This window comes from Leptosomus discolor, chromosome 2 (assembly GCF_034619465.1).
Source record: "Leptosomus discolor isolate bLepDis1 chromosome 2, bLepDis1.hap2, whole genome shotgun sequence".
NCBI classification, from domain to species: Eukaryota; Metazoa; Chordata; class Aves; order Leptosomiformes; family Leptosomidae; genus Leptosomus; species Leptosomus discolor.
In genome coordinates, this window is record NC_141392.1 from 128,131,722 (window position 1) to 128,150,187 (window position 18,466).

Consider the following 18,466-nt stretch of genomic DNA (forward strand, 5'->3'; position numbering starts at 1 on the left):
AGTTGTTGAACTTTTTTTTTTTTTTTTAAATAGATATGATTCCTGAAAATGCTTTAGAAGAAATGACCAAAAACCTTGACATGAGTGCAGTGTTGGCAGAGATTAATCACGTGGACAGGGAAGGAGTCAAGATGATGTGAGTACCCCGTGGTGTGCTTGGAGGGGGCTGCTCAGGTGCATGTGAAACAGGTGCCAGGGCACTGGGGCGAGCACTGAAGGATCTGCCTGGGACTCTCCCCTTCCAGTTAGTGTTGGTATGTCACTGCTAACTGGGAAGCAGAAGGGAGCTGATGGTGCTGTTGGTGAAGGAGCAGTCACTCTGTCTGGGCACAAAGACCTCTGTGGAGGGTGACAAGACCTTGCACCCATGTTCTGCGAACAGGTTCCATGCAGCCGGGACGGGAGTTGCTCCCCAGATGGAGGGGTGGGAAATGACCGCACCGTGGTTGGAACAGTCCTTGGCCAAACCTGGCTGAACAGTTCGGGGAGTGACTCGGACCAACCCCAGGCTCGTCAAATGGAGTCTGACGCGTTGCAGAAACGGTTCCTCGGCGTTTTCGTGACGGAGCAGCTCATTCTGCAGCACCCAGGGGGAAAGGCTGCTTTGGGCAGCTGTCGGTGACACACGGCAGCCGCTTAACTGTAGAGGTGCCTCCCTAGGGTGCCAGGAAGTGATGTTAAATTTTGGATAATGACACCTCAGCTAGTTGAGGCGTTAGCTGAAAAGACTGAGATGTCGTTACTGTGCTTCCAGAGAAGACCAGGGTGCTGCCAGGGCAGCCCAGCACTGTGGGATGCTCAGGCTACTGAACAGAAGCCATCAAGATGACGAGGAAGAAAAGCACTGTTCATTTGAGCCGTATAGACCTTTCTAAAAACTGACCTTATGATCTTCCCAGTGCTGGTGAATGACGGTATTGAATTCCCTTTGGAATGTTTTTTGTTAATTAAAGGTTCAAAATGGAGGATGAAGAGTGAATAGCCAGAGCTGCGCAAGAGAGGTTTTTTACGTATGGCGGACGTCAGGCTGCAGAGGGTTGGCTGTCTGGCACGTGCCAGCCTGGGACTTGCTCTTTGGTAGCGCAGTACCTCGGAGGTGCTGGAAAAGGAAAGGGAAAGCATAGTGATGACCTGAAATGTCAGAGAGCATCATTTCTAGGTGATTCATCAGAGTGCCCAGCAAACCGAGCTGCTAGAAAAAATGGTAAATTTTTGCTGAAAACTACTGTACTAGAGGATGGGAAAGTAACAGATGTGTGTGTGAGAAGGGCTGGAGAGTGGTCTGGGGGACGGGCAGATGTGCAACCCTCACCAGGTCTGACAGAGCAGCAAAGCACTTGGGAGGGACCATGGCAGCATTTGAGCGGTTGCAGTCTCTGGCAATCCTCTGAAGTTCTTGGAAGCGGCCTTAAGGCAGTGGTGCAGGGAAGACCGGCTGCTCAAGGCTTCTGTTGCGGCCAGCCTAGAGGAAGCTGTGGTCAAGTGGACACTAAAAAGCTGAATTGACTAAGGTGATGAGCAAAGTGTGTTACTGGGGAATCGGTAAAGCAGGAGGATCTGTGTCTCCTCGTTAGTCAAAACCAGAAAGAAATGAGGTACTTGCTGTGGACTGTTCCAGTGTTGCACACTCCCTGTGCCGTGCAAAAGACAGTAATAGCTTACTTTAGAGAAAAAATTCTGCTGCTCTGTCTGAGAAGGCTGCGAAGTAACACCACAGGAAAAGACCGTTTCCACCTTGTTGAAAACACACCGCTCTGCGGCTGTAAACGAGAGAAAACGTGAGCCCAGGGTGCCGGATAATGGGAGGGAAGGTGATGGTAGTTGGGCGAAAGCTCTGGCGACAGTACCGGTACAACGTACGTGCACAAAGCAACAGCCCTGGAGCAGGTCCGGGAGCTGGCTTCACCGAGGGGCTGGAAGTCGTCGTCGCCACAGGGAGGAACTGTACGTTCTTGAGGGTGAGAAAGAGGAAGAGCAGTAGAGACCCGACAAGTCACGGACAAAGGGGAGGGGTTGTCAGTGCCTGCGGTCCTCCTCCAGCAGGGAGGATGTTCGATGGACGTGGAGGCTGGGAACGAAAAAGTAATTGGTGGGAACAATTCCTCTGGGACACTCCACTGAGAAGGCACCAAGCTGAACAAGCAGTCTGGGAAAGAAATTACAGAGAGAACAGAAGTATCTCAAACTCCAGCGAGAAATATTTGGGCAGGGCACTAAATCCCAAGGTGTAGTCCGTAGTGCCTGGTCTGGAGCGCCACGGCTGGTCGTGCGGCGCCACCAGCTGTTGCCGTGGTTCTTGCCTTTGCAGCGCTGAGCGCCCCTGCTCTTCTGAAGAGGGGCTTCACGGGGCTGGTGTAACGAGGGTCTTCAAAAAACCTGCCAGGAGCGTGGTGTCGCTGGGCTGGCTTCCACGCAGCCGTTTGCCGGGTACAGCTCTGCAGGGAGGTGATACCTGTTCTGCCGTAATGAGAACGCTGCCTCATCCTCAGCTGCTGTGAACAGCTGCTTCCTCCACGGGGAGGGTGCCGTCTGTCTCTGCTTCGGCTGGCTGCCTCTGTCTGTGTTCGTCCTGCCCGCCGGCTCAGCTGTAGGCTGGGACACGGGCATTTGAAATCGCCTCCAAAGAGGCTTGAGTGGATGGTTCTGTTCGGTGACTTCTCACCTCGGTACTTTTTTTTTTTTCTTTCCCCCCCCACAGCTTCTCACAATCTCCAGCATTGGAGCTGGACAAGTTCCTGGAGGATGTAAGGTAAGAGGGTTTTTTAAAGGGCACATTTAACTGTGTGTGAGGCTGGAAAGATTTCAGAGAGGCATAACCTCAGGCGCTCTCCTTTCTTGTAGGAATGGCATCTACCCACTCACAGCTTTTGGGATGCCACGACCCCAGCAGCCCCAGCAGGTAGTGGTGAAATCTCCCATTGCTCCACCGTCGGTGAAAACCCCAACTCCAGAACCTGCTGAGGTGGAGACCCGCAAGGTGAGGGGTGGGAGCCCCATCCCTGCCCTCCCGGGCAGCTGTGCTGCGCAGCGGCCGTCGGTCACGGGGGTCTTTGCTTCTTTTCCAGGTGGTGTTGATGCAGTGCAACATCGAGTCGGTGGAGGAGGGAGTGAAGCACCACGTACGTTCCCTGCTGCTGGGCTGTGCTGGGGTGGCAGTGCAGAGCTGGCAGCTCCAGCTGCCGCTGAGCTGCTGGTGCCTGGTGTGAGCCCTGCAGCCACCGCTGCTGCCTGTGGGGCCCGAAGCTGGGTCCAGGCTCGTGCCTGTGGCTGACCTGGCATGTAGCAAATGTTTTTGGCCCACCCCCAGGTTCGGGCTTCCTCCCCAGGATGGTGCTGCTGGCTGTGGTTTGGGATGGAACTGGACGTGGTGGTTCTGTTAGAGTCTGGGGGGGGAGGGTGGGGGGTGTGTGGTGTGGTGTGTGTCTTGTCGCGGTGGGGATTTCTGGGGATGCTTCTGGCTGGCTGTGGTGGCTGCAGCCCGCAAGCCTGCAGTCCCTCACAGGAACTTCTCTGCCCTGCAGTTAACACTGCTCCTGAAACTGGAAGACAAGTTGAATCGACACTTGAGCTGTGACCTGCAGCCCAGTAAGTGCCTTTGTTCCCATGCTCTGGTGCACTGGGGCCAGCAGCGCCCTCAGACCTGGGCCTTACACCCATCCCTGTGTTGCAGATGACAACATCCAGGAGCTGGCAGCTGAACTGGTCCAGCTCGGGTTCATCAGCGAGGTAAGCAGGCCTGGGGCTCAGGTGGGGATGGAGGTCTGCATTCCTTTCTCAAACTTCCATGGCTTGTGCCAGATCAGTCCTCTTCCAGCTGAGGAGGTGGAAGAAAGCAGCCGTGCCCCTGCCCGTGTGCCCTGGCAGGCTTCAGCCACGCTCTCAGCTCTGCCCCTCACTGTAGCTCGTTCTTCACAGGCCGACCAGAGCAGACTTACCTGTTTACTTGAAGAGGCGTTCAGCAAGTTCTACTACACCCGGAACGGAGCCCTGACGGCAGTGACTGTGTCATCTTAGCCCCCCGGGCGGCCAGTACGGCTTTGTTGCCTGTGACCCCTTCTGTGTCTGTCCATCACTGTAGGGCATCAGCAAGACCCCAGCTGCAGTGCTTGGAAGCTCATCCTGCATGTGCCGTGGCTGGGCTCAGCGACAATCCTCCCTGCCCGCCTGTTAAAGGGGACTTTGCGCATCAGTATTATTTCCAGCCCTGTTTTTGTTGGGATGTTGCCAGGTGCTGCCGCAGAGCCGGGTCCTGGCTTGGGGCATCCTGTAGCCCCGCTCATGTGCATGGAGTTTGTTCTGTTTGAATTGTACAAAGTGTCTTTTGCACAGCACAGAAATGGTTTTTTTCTTTGTTTTTTTCTTTTTTTTTTTTTCTTTTTTAATTTAAAGGTAAGCAGGGCCGAGCCCCTCCACCCTGCCCCCTCTGCACCCCCCTCTCGCCCTCGGCAGCAGTCACCACTCTCCTGCCGGGCGCGGGGCGGGGGGGCCGGGCCCCCACCGTCCCCCCGGCCCCTCGCCTGCCCCCCGCTCCCCGCCGGCTGCGCCTTGTGGATCGGTTTGCGGCCGCCCCCCGCCCTGCCGCGGGGCTGGGCCCGGCCCCCGCCGGCCTTGTGCCCCCGGGGGGCCCCGGAGCGGGGCGGCGCCGGGCCCCGCGGCCGTCCCGTCCCGTCCCGTCCCGTCCCGTCCCGTCCCGTCCCGTCCCGGCGTGCGTGCGGGGCCGGGCGCCGCCCCTGCATCTCATTTCTATCATTTCCTATTTTTAATAAACTGTTTTGTAAAGACGCGAGTGCCGCCTCAGTCCGCGCCGGGGGGCGGGGCCCGAGGGCGGGGGCGGGGCCCGAGGGCGGGGGCGGGGCCCGAGGGCGGGGGCGGGGCCCGAGGGCGGGGGCGGGGCCCGAGGGCGGGGGCGGGGCCCGAGGGCGGGGGCGGGGCCCGAGGGCGGGGGCGGCCATGGCCGCGGGGCGGTGGGGCCCGGGGCCGCTGGCGGAGGCGCGGCGGCTGATGCGCGCCGGGCTGGGGCTGATCGTGCTGGGCCACGGCAGCCTGGTGCTGGGCGCCGTCGTGCACGGCTCGGTCCTGCGGCACGTGGCCGGCGCCGGCCGCGCCGTCACCCCCGAGTACGCGGCGGCCAACGTGGTGTCCGTGGGCTCCGGGCTGCTGGTGAGAGCGGCGGCGCGGGGCGGGGCGGGGCCGGGCCGGGCCGGGCGGGGGGGGGCGGCCCCGGCAAGGCGGCTGCTGAGCGCGGGTCTCTCCCCACAGAGCATCGCCGTGGGCATCGTCGCCATCCTGGTGTCGCGCAACCTGTCGCGGGCGGCCCTGGTAAGTGCGGGACGGCAGCCGGGCGGCCCGGGGGCTTCGGCGCGGCCCAGCCCCCGCCGGCGGCCGCTCCCCTGAACCTTGGCCCCGGCGGCTCCTTCCGCCTCGGCGTCTGGCGGGGTGTGGGTGTCGCCGGCTGCCCCGGCTCGGCCCCGCCGGCAGCACCGGGAGGGCAGGTGGGGGGCAGCGGCGTGGGCGCTGGGCGCCGGCCTAGGGCAGAAACGCTTTAGCTGGCGGGTTGAGCTGCGGCCGGTGTCGGGCGTCGCTCTGCGGCCCGGGCGGGGGGGGCCTGCCCGAGGCTGGGCTGCTGTCGGGGGCCGCGGCTCTCGGCGGAGCTGGGCCTGTGCTGGGGCTCCCCGGGTGCAGGAGCCTTTGGGAGAGGCCACTCGAGTGGCTCTGGGCTTACGGGAGGGGTGAAGGATGCAAAAGCCTCACCCGAGCGCAGGGCCGAGCCATGCTAGAAGGGGCAAGCATGTGCTCAGTAAGTGCAAACATCTGGGGGTTCCCAGCAGCCCCTTACCTGGCGGAGCAGCTGTGCGGCAGCGCGGTGTGCCTGGCCCTGTGCAATGGCAGCGCCCAGCCCTGGCATTTCCCCCGGCTCCGGCCAGCCCTGCTCCCGTGTGTTCTCGTTGCCACCTGCAGCACTGGACCCTGCTGAGCGTGTCCCTGTTGAACTGCCTGCTGTCCACAGCATGCAGCGTGGGCCTGGCACTGGCCATCGCCCTCACCATCCACAGCCGGGGCATGCGCCTTGTCACGGGCTGCAACAGCTCTGCGCTGCCCGCTGACGCCCGTGCGGCCATAGTGACCAACGACTGTCCTTTCAACACCACACGCATCTACGTGAGTCTGCAGGGTGGCCGCACCGCCCCCCCCCATGCCCTCCCACTCTTCCACTTTCTGCTTCCCGTCCTTCTTCCCCTCTTGTTTCCCCACACTCTCTCTGCCTCCCTTCCTCTGGCGCTCCCCTGCTGCCTGCACAGCTGCCGCTCGGCGCCGCATGCAGGCAGGCTGGGTGCAGTGGCCCACGGTCCCTGAGGGACCTTCAACCCTCTGCTCTGCAGGATACAGCCCTGGCGCTCTGGTTCCCCTCCGTGGTGCTGGTGGCCGCAGAAGCTGTGCTGTCTGGCAGGTGCTGTTTAGCAGCCCTGATTTTCCGGGGCATTGGGCCCCTGTGCACGCAGCTACGGCAAAGAGCAGGTACGCCCCATCAGTCCGGACGGGTCCTCCCTGCCTTTGCCCCACCATTGCTGCCTTTTTGCTCCATTTTGAAGGCACTGGGTTCTGCTGGGCCCTTGTTCCCATACAAGCGGGGGGGGGGGGGGGGGGGGGGGGGGGGGGGGGGGGGGGATGTGCATGTCAAGTTTGAACCTCTTCTAGCCAGCCTCGGTGACAGACTGGCACCCCTTCATCTTGGGTAGCCGCAGAGGGACCCTCCTCTCATCCCTCCGATAGCCAAACCTGCTCTGTCCTGAGCGAATGCCACACACCCGCACTCACACGCACACCCACTCACCCCACCACTACCTCCCCCCCCTCAACCTGGCCCAGCCTGTCATACATCCCTGCAACCCCTCCGCCTTTCCACCCCCTCCTCCCCCTCTAGCTGGCCGGGGCCAAGCGCAGTGAAAGAGAGGCCACCACGTGAGATGCAGCAGCTCCTGGGGCTGGCCGAGACTTGTGCCTAGCTGGAGAGGTGAGTGCAGCACATGGGCTATGCTTGGGGATGGGAGGGGGCAGGCTCTGCTGTGTGAGGGCCCCCTGCCCCACACAGCCCCCCCCAAATATCTCTTTCTAAGCACACTTCCTACAACTACTGGCCAGAGGTGTCGGCGTGGTGCCTGGCCCTGCAGCACAGCCCTGCAGTGACTGTGCTCTTTCACTCACAGGTGGTGCTGCAGGAGTGCTGCGAGCCAGCGAGGTGAAGTTGCACCTGCACGGAGCTCCCGCCCCAGGTGTAGGCATGGGGGGGGGGGGGCTGCAGGGGCGAGGGGGGGCACCTGCCCCCCAGCCCCACCACCCCCCTACCTGGGACACACCCTCCTGGTTCCAGACAGGAGCTGCCCAGGGCCACCAGCCCACCTTAGCCCAGCAGGTGCCATGGGCTCCCAACACTCCTCTCCCCCAGCTGCAAGGCCCTTCCCAGCACAGTCGAGCTCCGTCGGGCTTTCACGTGCAGCGGTGGGGCGGGCAGAGGTGCTGGGGCCTGGTGGCCCTGCTGCAGAGCAGGGTCAGCTTGCTGTGCCTGTGCCCAGGCAGGCCAAGGCACGGGAGGCGACAACCCCTGTTGTTGTGAGCCTCTGTTGTTTCCCCGAGTAAATAAACTTTTCATTTTCACACTGGCTGCTGTAAGTGGCTCCCCAGGGCCTACTGATGGAACGACAGTGTAGCTGGGGTGTGAGCCCACCTCTGTGCTCACACCCATCCGCCCCAGGCACAGGGAGGTAGACAGACGCGTGGTCCCAGTGTGACAGTCCCCCAGCAGGATGGAGGGCACAGGTTTAGCATAGCTTGGCTGAGGCCAAGGACACATGTACAGGGTCTGGGTCCCACGCCCCAGGACCTACACGTTCCTGGGCTCGGCATCCCCTGACAAACAGGAGCACGGCAGGGTTGGGACATGTTTATTGGCGGTGGAAGTGGAGGGTGCTGAGGAGCAGGACTGAAAGCTGCCATGGTCCAGCTCACTGGAAAGAGAAGCTGGTGCTCGGGAGTCCCCCACACCACTGGCTGAGGAACTTGAGCACATCTTGGCATGCCGGGCTGTGGGATGTCTGCAGAACAAAAGAGGCCTTGGCAGTGGCAAGGGGGCACCCCTGGGGACTGACAGAGCTGCACAGGCAGGGCTGGGTCTGCCCCAGCTCCGTAAGGGAGGTTAATCCCTTCCCAGCACCACACAGGGGGGGTGCACTTAAACCGCCCTGCTTCAGTGTATCTCCACCCAGCAGGAGAACGTTTTATTGTCAGCATGAGCGGTTGACACACACCCACATCCCCCACACCCCCATCCTGTCTCCCTGCCCCACAGGGTGCCTGGCTCACCTTGACAGCCATCAGGAACTTGTTCCATGTGTCCTTGTTGGCTTCTCGGCCTGGCCGCTTAAACTCTATCTTGTTCCTTAGCACAGGGTACCCTGGTCACACAGTGACACCCTCAGAAACAAGCTGAGACCCACAGCAGACCCCTGCCTTGTGCACCCCTCCCCTCTGCTGTGGCCCGCTGCCTCGGGCTGCTCCCCTGGGGCAGTGCAGGGGAACAACGCTGCCTCTGGCGTCTAGGGACCAGAACGAGTGGGGTGCCCACAGTGGCGGGATCAAAGGAAAATGAAGGCCTGTCCCTCTGTCAGGGACACCCAGGTACATCAAATGTTAGCACCCCGCGCCTGACCTCTGGAGCCAGAGCCCTGTTGCTGGTGGCCCACCCCCACTCCCCCCCTTCTCCAACCCACTCTCAACTCCTGCAGTGCAATCCCCCACTGTCTGAAGCGTGCAAGCGTGGGGGGGACAGTACATGCCAGAATAGACAACTGGGCGGGGGGCAAAGCAGGGATGGGCGCTGCATGTGCACGTGTGTTGGTGCTGGCCAGCCTCCCAGGCAGTGCTGTGCGAGAGTGAGCAGACAGTCAATCACAGAAACACAGAATGGCTGAGGGTGGAAGGGACCTCTGAGGTTTATATGGTCAACACACACACACACCCCCCACACCCCCCCCACCCCCCCCCACCCCCCCAGGGCCACCCACAGCTGGTTGCCCAACATGTCCAGACGGCTTCGCACTATCTCCAAGTATGGAGACGCCACGACTCCTGTGCAACCTGCTCCAGTGCTCAGTAAAAAATGGGCCCTTCTACCTCCAGCAGAACTGGTCTGCACAGCCACACAGTCTCCCTACTCCTCTTGCAGCACAGCCTGACCTCCCTCCTAGACACACCCCTGCACCATGGTCCCACTCCCTGCATGGCACCACATACTCCCTTGCGGGGAGCTCACCTGTCAGCACGCAGGGCAGGGAGCGCACCCCTGTGTTTGCTGCCACCAGCGAAGCTTCGTACGTGTCACGCTCGTCCCGTGGAAGCACCTGCTCCAGCCGCTGGTCCATGGACATGGTGAGCACCCAGTCCCTGACCTCCTCTCGCTTCTCCTCCTGCAGGGCAGAGACCATGGCACCTCCTGCTGTTGCATGCTGTGCCACTGCCCAGCTGCTGCTCCGCACCACTGGGAGCACACAGGATAGCAGCACAGGAGCGTGGGTGCAGGATGTGCACGTCTGTGTGCATATTTGGGGTGGGGGTAAGTGTATGCATGTATACTGGGGTGGGGAGCATGAGAAAGAGAGAGAGAGTGAGTGTGTGTGTGTGTTGCAGTGGGGGCGAGGGGTCTGCTGAGCGCATTTCCATCTCCCATAGTGCCTGCTGTCCCACCCTTGTCCCAGTCCCTGTTCAGAGAGGGCCTGAAGCAGCACCACTCTTGATGGGCACTGAGGAAGGCAGATGACACTCACAGGCACGTGCTGTTGGGCTGGAAGTGGCACTTCAAAGGGAATGTCTGTGCTCTGGAAATCGGAGTGGTCCAGAGAATGCAGGTTCCCTTCTTCGATGGCCTGAGAAAGGAGAAGCGGGGGCACAAGGCAATGCCATCCTTGGAGCGGACAGTGCAGTCTACATTGTGAGAATGGGCCCTCCCCGCATTTGTGGCATCCTCTGCAGCATCAGAGGATGTGTGCCCCTGAAACACAGTGCTACTCAAACTTGTCAGGTGAGCAAGTCCCCTCAAGAATGGAAAGATGAAATGGTGAGCTTTTTTTTTTTTTCCCAGCAGCTGCTGACAGCACTTGGAAGACTGGTACAGTAAGGTCTGTCAGCTTCCTAGGGTTTGGTGTTTTCTGGTGACCAACCTGCTAGTCAAGGAAGTCGCTGACTGGCATGGGGGACTCCCGGTCTTGTATCACAGCGGCTGAAGCACCGGGCCGTGCCCTCCGCCCCTCCTGCCCTTAGAACAACCCGGATGAGATCATCCCGAAAGCTGTAACGGCACTTGCAACCACAAAGACTACAGGCCTGAACTGTGAGGCCAACTTGCTCTTTGCTGCAACACGCGCACACGGTGGCACTGTGCCCGCAGAGTGACTCGGTCAGGGCTGCTGGGGTGCAGCAATCCTTCCTAGCGTTAGGGTGTTGTGCGTGCACACACGCTGAGCAGCGTTCAGCATTCTCCATCAGCGCCAGCTCAAACGTGTGCTGCCACATTTCAGCCTCATGAGTACCCTGGCCAGGTCGAGGGTCTGTTTTGGCCCTACAGCCCCTTGTCATTTTAGGTATGACAGCCCTCCCCCCCCCCCCCCCCCCCCCCCCAGCAGATACGCACATCCGAGAGGTCCAGGAAGCGGTTCAGGAAGATGAATGCCATGTTCTCCCAGCTGACTGCCTAGTACAGAGAGAAACGCCAAGTGAGACCAGGCTGGACAACTCTCCCTCCTGAGCAATGGCGAGAAAGGATGTGCTTCTGTTTGTGTCCCAACAGCCGTCTTGCAGCACAGGTAATGGGGATGGAGAGCGCACCTCCCGGCTCACCATCCCTGGGGACTGCTTCACAGGCAACCACCAGGACAACCAGCCCACCAGCCGCAGGCTGTCCCCACGACATGGAGTCGGGCATCACGGCACAGCCAGCATCAGACAGTGAGAACACGCTGCTCTGTTTGCCATGTGTCATTGCATCTGGGCAGGCAGTCAGAGCCTGCAGCCTCGGGAGTGAGGCAACACCGAGGTGACCCAGAGCAAGGCAGACCAGGCAGGAGTCTTGCAGCTATGCTAACAGAGCCATGCAATGTAATGTGGCCTCTGGTCTGCCCCCTGGGTCTGCAGTTCATGTCCCCTTGCTAGCTCAGGTCTGCCCTCCCACTACATACTGCCCTTCCATGACAAAATGCAGAGGCTGGAAAGCTGTTTGAGGAAAGGCTTCCAGTGCCAGTGTCCGGCTACTGGTGTACCAGTGCAGCTAGGGGAGGACAGAGGAAGATAAAGTCAAGAATCCCTGAGCCCAGGGTCATCCACCTCCTCAGCTGCTCTGGTGGCAGACAGCTCTTACCTTGGCAGCTATCCCAGCTTCATAGAAAGCCTTGTCTGCAGGGAGGAGCTCAGTGTGGCGCAGCAGAGAAATGGACAGCTTGGCAGCCACAGTGTCCTGCAGACACAGGGGACAGTAAACCACAACAATCGGCACAGAAATACCAGGTCGGAAGGGATCTCATGAGCTCATACTGCCCCAGACCCGTGGCAGGGCCTCTGCACCCACCTATTCCTGACGTGTAAAAAACACAGGTTAAAAACTTCAGTCCTGACCGTAAGTACCCTCACTTCAGAAGCCTGAAGTGCTTCTGTTTATAGACCTCGCTGGTTCTACTAGAAGCCGCACCCGAACTCCCACCGTTTGAGTCACAGCACAGTGGAGGTCGGAAGGGGTCTCTGGCGATCCCCTAGTCGCCCGCCCTGCCCCGTTCAAAGCAGTGCCCACTGCAGCAAGTTGTTCAGGAACACGTCTGGTCACGTTTTAAGTACCTCAAGGGATGGAATCTCTCCAGCCTCTCCAAGCAACCTGTTGTGGTGTTCAGCCACGCTCACAGTAAGTTTTTTCTTGTATTCACACACAAGAGTTGTTGAGTGGGGGCGAGGAATTCAAGGGAGAGAGATTTCACTTTTCTGCTTGCCAACTAGTTTCTCATCACACCAGAACTGGGAAGGCCACCCCTCCTTCACGATCCCAAATCAACTATCCAGCACCTTGGGTCTGTACAGCTTTCTAAGACAGCAGACTTGGCTCTTTCTGTCTGACATGTCTCTGGACCCCCAACGTATACACATGCAACCATGGGGAAGCCCCAGTCCCCTATGACATCTACTGGGGTCCCAGCTGTGGCTTTTCTTCACAGCCTGCTCTATTGCAGCTCCAGTCCCACACTCATGCAGAGCTCTAGCACAATTCCACAAGCCCATATGGATCAAGACTTCAGCAGGGACGCCGCTATGTATCGTGGCCCAGAACAAATCTCAATGCCTGCAAGACTCAAAAATACTCCCAGTGCCTTGTGAGGCCCGGTACCCAGGCCCACGAGCTCCCAAAGCCCCACAGAAGGCCCAGCACACAGGCCCAGTATCCGCCAGAGCCCTGTGCGGTGCCAAGCACTCAGGCTCACGAGCTCCCAACGCCCTGCGCAAAGCCAATCTCCTCTCAAGACCACACGGGAAGCCCAGCAGCTCTCACGGCCTAGGACAGCTGAAGAGGGAGCAATGCCTCTCCGGGGAAGACCAGATTTTTGTGTGATCCCTCAATTTCTACTGGTGCCTCTGCTCTCATAAGTCATGCTGAGTGTATGGATCAACTTCCCACTGGTTTACATCTCAGCCCCAGTGGCTGAGGGGGGCAGGTCCCACTATAAGGAGTCAGAGAAGGCTATCTCCAGTTCCACCAGCTAGCGGTGGGCTCCCGGATCCCTATAGTCCCATTCTCATGCATCTGTGATTTGTGAGTGATCCATGAAGTGGAATCGTGAACTATGGATATCCCTGAAACTGCACATCCCCACGGGGTTCTCCACTCAGGGTGGTGACCTGGCAAAGGAACTTAAAAAACCCCTACCAGTTGCTTCACGCCCTGAGCAGCAGAGCGGGTGGCATAGTAGTGAGAGATGAGCAGCATCGTTTCAAACTCTTCATGTGCTGGAGTGTTTGCCTCACTTGACTTGACTAAGTTTTCACACTGAAGAAGAGAAAAGAAGAGTAATTGAGAACATGAGAGCACAAGGGCGCTCTTCACCCACTTGAGTTCAGGGAAAAGTTGGGGGAGAGAAGGATCTGAAAGATCCAGGGACCTCTGGGGACTGTAAAAGGGCTGGGCCTTGCGTGGTCTGGGTCCTACAGAGTGCTGAAGGGCAGAGGCGGTGGGAGAGCAACAACAGACAGCACTGGAAGCAGGGGTGAGTTTGGAGGGCCAAAGGGGGATTTGTGGATTCCATTTGAGCGAGAGGTGGGTATTTGTGGGGCAGAAACAGAGAAGAGGCAATCATGGGCTCTGGCCAAGGTGTTTTGGGACAGAGAAGAAGGAGCAGAAGGCTCTAAGCATCTCTGGGGAGATGGGGAGGACTCTCATCTTCCAGGCTCAGTAGTTCTGTGCTTTCCCCAGGTCCTCACCCCGCCCAGGCTACAGAACATGAGTGTAGGACGAAAAGTGGGCGCATTGCAATAGACTCCCACGTAGCAGTGACACGGTGAGCTCTGCAAGTGCCAGTGTCCAGATCCACTTCTAGGACTTGGCCTTAAGTGCAGTGTCATCTTCTTCCCTGACTTCTGTCACCCAGCCACATCCACTTCACAATATCCTGTTGTTCTACTGTCAACATCGTGGACACTTCCCCAGTTCCCCTCGGCTTGTGTTCTACAAATACTGCCCATGTCACCTGGCTACAGACTGGCTCTTCTTTCTCCCCTGGCAGGAGCCACCAGGGTGTTGGAGTTTAACAGCCAGCGGTGGCTACGGCCCACACTCACCAGATGGAAGAGAACATCACGCAGGTCAGCCCAGCTGGAGTAGGCCTCGGCACAATTCATGCCAGACGCATTCACCATCTCCACAAAGAGACGCTTGTAAATGTTGAAATTCTGCAATAAAAAGGAGAGAAATCATGAAGGAGCCAGACGGGGAGTCAGCAAAGGTCTGGAGCTCTCCTGCTGTCAAGCACAGGCTGTGGGAACGGCAGCGCTGCACACAGGCTCCTGGAGCAGCACTGCTGCAGGCTGCTGGTTGCAATGGGTGCCACAGGACAAGGCAGGGCAATGGGGAAGAATGCTGCCTGCAGCCAGCGCTCTCAGAGGCAAACATGCTTCCTTTTACTCTGGTCCTGGTGGTCAAGGTGTTCAAACCAAACACAAATACTCAACCTCCCCCTGCTCCTTCCCTGTGGAGAACAAGCCAGGAGACTGCCTTTAGTCCTGTAGCTGAGGAGCCTCTGGAAGAATGCACAGCAGAGCTGAAGGGGCTGCGACATGTTGGACAACTGGCAATCCCAGTTCTGGACTGGGAGCCTGACTCGTGCGGCAGGTCCCGGCACACTGGCTAGTCACACTGGGATGTCATGCTCTCTTCATTACCTGTAGGTTGGCAGGTGCTCCGTGGTGGACGTACAGGCTCAGGGCTTTGTCCCAGCTGCCCTCCCGGATGAGGTGGGTTGCATACAGAGCTACATACTTGTGCAAGACTTTATAGTTCTGGAGAAAGCACACAGAAAGCACTAGCATGAGACTCACAAAGTGAACACTTGTCACTCGGCAGAGATGGTTTCAGATGAGAGCACACACACTCATACACCTGAGTCCCAAAGGGCGAGACCAGGTAACGAGACAGAGACAGGCTGCACACAGCAGACCTGGTTTTTGATTTGGGCCCCACTTGACACCTCTAATCCTGGCTAGCTGATGCCGTGCTGATGCTTCACACATACAAACAAAGCTGGTTTTCAGCTGTTCACCACTTGCCAAATAGACAAAGGATGCGGCTTCTCCACAATGTGGCATCACAGGCACCAGTTGTAAACCAGCCCTTAGTCTAACGAAAGAACGAATAAAAAGACTTTGTGGACTGAAGATATTAATAATTTGCAAGGCTGCTCTAGTTAATTATTCAAATGCTGCCAGGTCTCTGGGACTGGAGGTCTCCTTGGAGTGCTGCTCCATGCGCTGATCACATCAATGCTTTGCTGAGGACTGACTGTAGTCGGCCTTATGAAATTCAACTGAGAAAAGACCTCTTTCACACAAGCCTAAATACAGTAATGAGATGAAGATGGTGTAAAATGTGCAATCCTGTCAAAAAATGAGCAATAGAAACAAACTTATTAAGCACAAGAGAGACCAGAACCCCGATGATACGTCTAGCACATGTGATGTCTAACACCCAGATGCGGCTGCTGGTGAAACACTAGGTACAGGACAGTCTGGGATAAAGATTAAGTCTGGTATGTGACCTGTTTTGAGAAATGTAACTTTTTTCCCTGTATAATCACTGTAGAACAGCCAAGTTAAAAGTCATGAAATTCTGCACTGGTCATGGAGCAAGGCTGTGCTAACACTCTCTTAGAGGCATAAACAGACTAACATCTTCTTGGATGTGGCACCGTTGTGCCTGGCTGACAACAAACCTGATTAAGCCTTTGCCATTAAACTGAGTGTGAAGTTACTCTTTATGGAAGACCAACACTGCTGTCTCCTGCTAATTAGACCATCAGCACCGAAGTCTCCAAGATAACTACTCCAACAAAGGCCATTTGTATCACCAGAGAAGCTGGAGTCAAAAAGAAATCAAGTTGACTGTAGCAGAGCCCAAACTTGGGTTACTAGTTCCTGCATTAGAAACAAAGCTACAAAAATACAACCCGTTGCCAGTGCTCGCCCAGGTTATCAGTATCTTCCTGAGCGATCAGCTGTGATGTCTGCACTAACTCCACTGCCAGGGGCTGCCCTGTTACTGGATCTGAAGCAATGCCTCACTTCAAAGAATCAACACCTGCCCTTAGTTTAGCTCCTTTATCAACAACCACTGAATCAAGAACCAATCAATAACCAATAATCACTGAATACAAACAAACCCTTAAAGTAGATCCTGGTAATCTAGAGCTTTCTCCTTCCATTACTTCCGCATTGGAATAGCACCAAACCAGTTTCATTTTGCTTTTCTCCATTTTTATTACCCTGCTGAGGTAATTTTACTAGTTTTAGGTTAGTAAAAACGAAACAGTGTCCAATTTGCTTCCACCACAAGGACGTCTCATTCTAGCAACACCAGGCCTGTAAGGAACATGTCGTAAAGGTGGCTTTACCTTTTACAAGTCTCTCTGTTTCCATGGCATCAATTACTTCCAGCCCAAACAACTCATTTAGCTTTTTCCAATGCTCCATTAATCACAAAATTTAAACGCAATATGCTTCTGGGTTCCAACGCTTCCCTAGGAGGCCTGATTGGCCAAGACGAGGGCAGTGGAGAGGTGTTTTTTGAGCTGCTGCAGTGACCCCCCTGTGCTCCCCACAGAAACGACCACTTTGCCCTGCCCACTCATTCCTGCTGCCCCTGCTTCAGAGCGCCAGGACCCCACGTCTGTCTCCTGAGGGCCCACACAGGCACTCACCTGCTTAGCTGCAACCTCCAGGCACTTCTCCCACTGCTCCTGCTCTGCGTACATATCCAAAGCAGCCATGACATCTACTCCCACAAGCTGGGGACGGAAACAACCATGAATTCATTGTCCAGGCAACGTTTCCTACCAGCATCAGGGCAGGCATCGGCCCACCCAGGTCTCTTCTTCACACACACCCAGTCCCTCCCCTTCTATGGTATGGAAGCACAGATCCAGTGTTACCCAGCTGGCACGCAGAAACCATGACGCATAGGCACATACAGACTCCTCATCTGCAGGCATATTCAGGCAAAAGCCCCATGAGAAAGGCGCCAAGGATCTGCACAGATCCTGACATCACCCCCTAGCCTGTGAGACATCCCAAATACATACCGAATCTACCTTTCCTTGGTTCTTTAAATACTCCTTGTAACGCTGGTCCACATACTCCTCTGACCTACCAGGTAGAAAGAATCATAATAGGCAGCAAGACTAATAGTGTCTCGCATCAGTGCAGAGGCCAGATTCCACTTCGTCTGCTTTGGGACAAAGAGGACTTACAGCTGTGCCGTGTCCTTCTGGCCTGTTACTGGGGGCACAGGTAGAAGGGGAAAGAAAGGGTCTAGGCAGCTCTTTGCAGTATAACGTGTGAGAAGAGAAAGGGAACACAGGACTTTCAGAAGGAAATGTGTGTGCAGGATTACACCAAGGGAATGAGAGATGGGGACAGGGATGGGACAGAAGGGGATAAGGATTTCCATGGGATGTCTGGCAGCAGAAAAGCGCCAGGATGGTAAATGGGTTTGGAAGGGCAGCTGTCAAGAACGTGCCCTGTCGAGCGCGGGAAAGCCGCTGTGGGAAGAATCCGGGGAACCTGGGAGCAGCAAGACAGGACACAACAAGGAATCATCTAGGGGTGGGAGAGGGAGCAGGAAGGGTATAATTTGAGAAGTTCAGGGCGTACCTGGGGTCCAGCTCCTTGGCCACGCGCTTGGCTTTGCTCCATTCCTCCCCTTCAATGAAGGCATCAATAGCTTCTTGGATGAGGTCCAAGTTGAGGTAGAGTTCAGCTGCCTGCAGGGCCAGAGATAGTCCCAATGAAACCCCAATGGCACCCTGCAGCCCAGGCTGGAGCTGGTGCTGTTGGAAGTGACCAACACACAACAACAAATAGAAAGTTTCTTCCCAAAAGACAAGCCCCCTTCTCTGATTCCTGCCTCCTCCCGAGGCCTGGCTCTCTCACGCTACTCCAGGACTTGATCCCTTCCCCTCCTTCCTCCTTCTTGAAGACTCTGGATAGGGCCATCCACCCATCACCCCAGGAATTGACCTGGCCTCCCTCCCTTGGATAGAGCTCTCCCTTCCTATGTCACTGTTTCTTCACTAGTCTGGGGTCAGGAGCCGGTCCTCACCGCACTGTATTTCTTCATGGCCACCAGCTGAGGAGCCACAGTCCGTGTCACCTCCATGCTCTGTGACTGACCCAAGAATTTCACGGCCAACTCAGCAGCCTGTGAAGAGAAATTGTCAGCAGCACAAGTGATAAAAGCTGTTCGAGAGAGGGATGAATTTGGGAAGAGCTCAGTCCTAGCTAAAAGACTGAGAGTCAGGAGCACTTGAACTATGGCAGAAGAGGAGAAGAAATGACAGACCACTTCGGCAATTCAGGGAAGTAAAACCCAGCCACTTTCACACATGGGAGAAGATCAGACAAGGACGTGATTGTTGTTGAAGTGGTACAAGGGCACAGGTGTGAGTGAAAAGTATTAACAAGAACACGACCCAAAGGCTCGTGGACACAGACCACAGGAAGAAGAAAGGGCGCTCATCTAGTCAAAGGCTAAGTCATAACGTCCAGCTCTTCAGTGCAGGGAGATATGGGCACAAAGATACCGGCATGCTGCTGGAAGTGCTGCCAGAGCAAGCATGTCCGTGCAGTGCTGGATAAGCACACAGCCCATCATGGCTCAACAGAATGGCCACCACGA

At 57.1% G+C, this 18,466-nt stretch overlaps 3 protein-coding genes across 6 annotated transcripts in view; 2 read left to right on the plus strand and 1 right to left on the minus strand.

Annotated features, from left to right (window-relative positions):
* NRBP1 (nuclear receptor binding protein 1) overlaps window positions 1-4,343 on the plus strand; it is a 40,835-nt gene extending 36,492 nt beyond the window's left edge. For all 3 annotated transcript variants that reach the window (XM_086460357.1, XM_086460356.1, XM_086460358.1), the window contains 7 exons: window positions 34-136; window positions 2,699-2,749; window positions 2,842-2,977; window positions 3,066-3,119; window positions 3,522-3,585; window positions 3,671-3,726; window positions 3,916-4,343. In XM_086460357.1, coding sequence (XP_086316483.1) covers window positions 34-136; window positions 2,699-2,749; window positions 2,842-2,977; window positions 3,066-3,119; window positions 3,522-3,585; window positions 3,671-3,726; window positions 3,916-4,014 — 563 coding nt within the window. In that variant the 3' untranslated portion in view covers window positions 4,015-4,343. The remainder of the gene's footprint in view (window positions 1-33; window positions 137-2,698; window positions 2,750-2,841; window positions 2,978-3,065; window positions 3,120-3,521; window positions 3,586-3,670; window positions 3,727-3,915) is intronic.
* A 607-nt stretch (window positions 4,344-4,950) lies between these two features.
* On the plus strand, window positions 4,951-7,222 carry KRTCAP3 (keratinocyte associated protein 3). Its single transcript, XM_086461805.1, is given in 7 exon segments — window positions 4,951-5,160; window positions 5,260-5,319; window positions 5,959-6,159; window positions 6,381-6,482; window positions 6,484-6,523; window positions 6,931-7,012; window positions 7,206-7,222. Coding segments are annotated over 6 exon segments (687 nt in total). The 3' UTR covers window positions 7,005-7,012; window positions 7,206-7,222.
* A 778-nt stretch (window positions 7,223-8,000) lies between these two features.
* The window catches only part of IFT172 (intraflagellar transport 172), a 38,984-nt gene continuing 28,518 nt past the window's right edge, over window positions 8,001-18,466 (minus strand). For both annotated transcript variants that reach the window (XM_086461807.1, XM_086461806.1), the window contains exons 36-48: window positions 17,891-17,989; window positions 17,443-17,552; window positions 16,872-16,935; window positions 16,491-16,577; window positions 14,461-14,577; window positions 13,861-13,971; window positions 12,953-13,072; window positions 11,405-11,500; window positions 10,682-10,741; window positions 9,819-9,917; window positions 9,308-9,461; window positions 8,359-8,450; window positions 8,001-8,090 (exon numbers count right to left, since the gene is read on the minus strand). In XM_086461807.1, coding sequence (XP_086317933.1) covers window positions 8,001-8,090; window positions 8,359-8,450; window positions 9,308-9,461; window positions 9,819-9,917; window positions 10,682-10,741; window positions 11,405-11,500; window positions 12,953-13,072; window positions 13,861-13,971; window positions 14,461-14,577; window positions 16,491-16,577; window positions 16,872-16,935; window positions 17,443-17,552; window positions 17,891-17,989 — 1,299 coding nt within the window. The remainder of the gene's footprint in view (window positions 8,091-8,358; window positions 8,451-9,307; window positions 9,462-9,818; window positions 9,918-10,681; window positions 10,742-11,404; window positions 11,501-12,952; window positions 13,073-13,860; window positions 13,972-14,460; window positions 14,578-16,490; window positions 16,578-16,871; window positions 16,936-17,442; window positions 17,553-17,890; window positions 17,990-18,466) is intronic.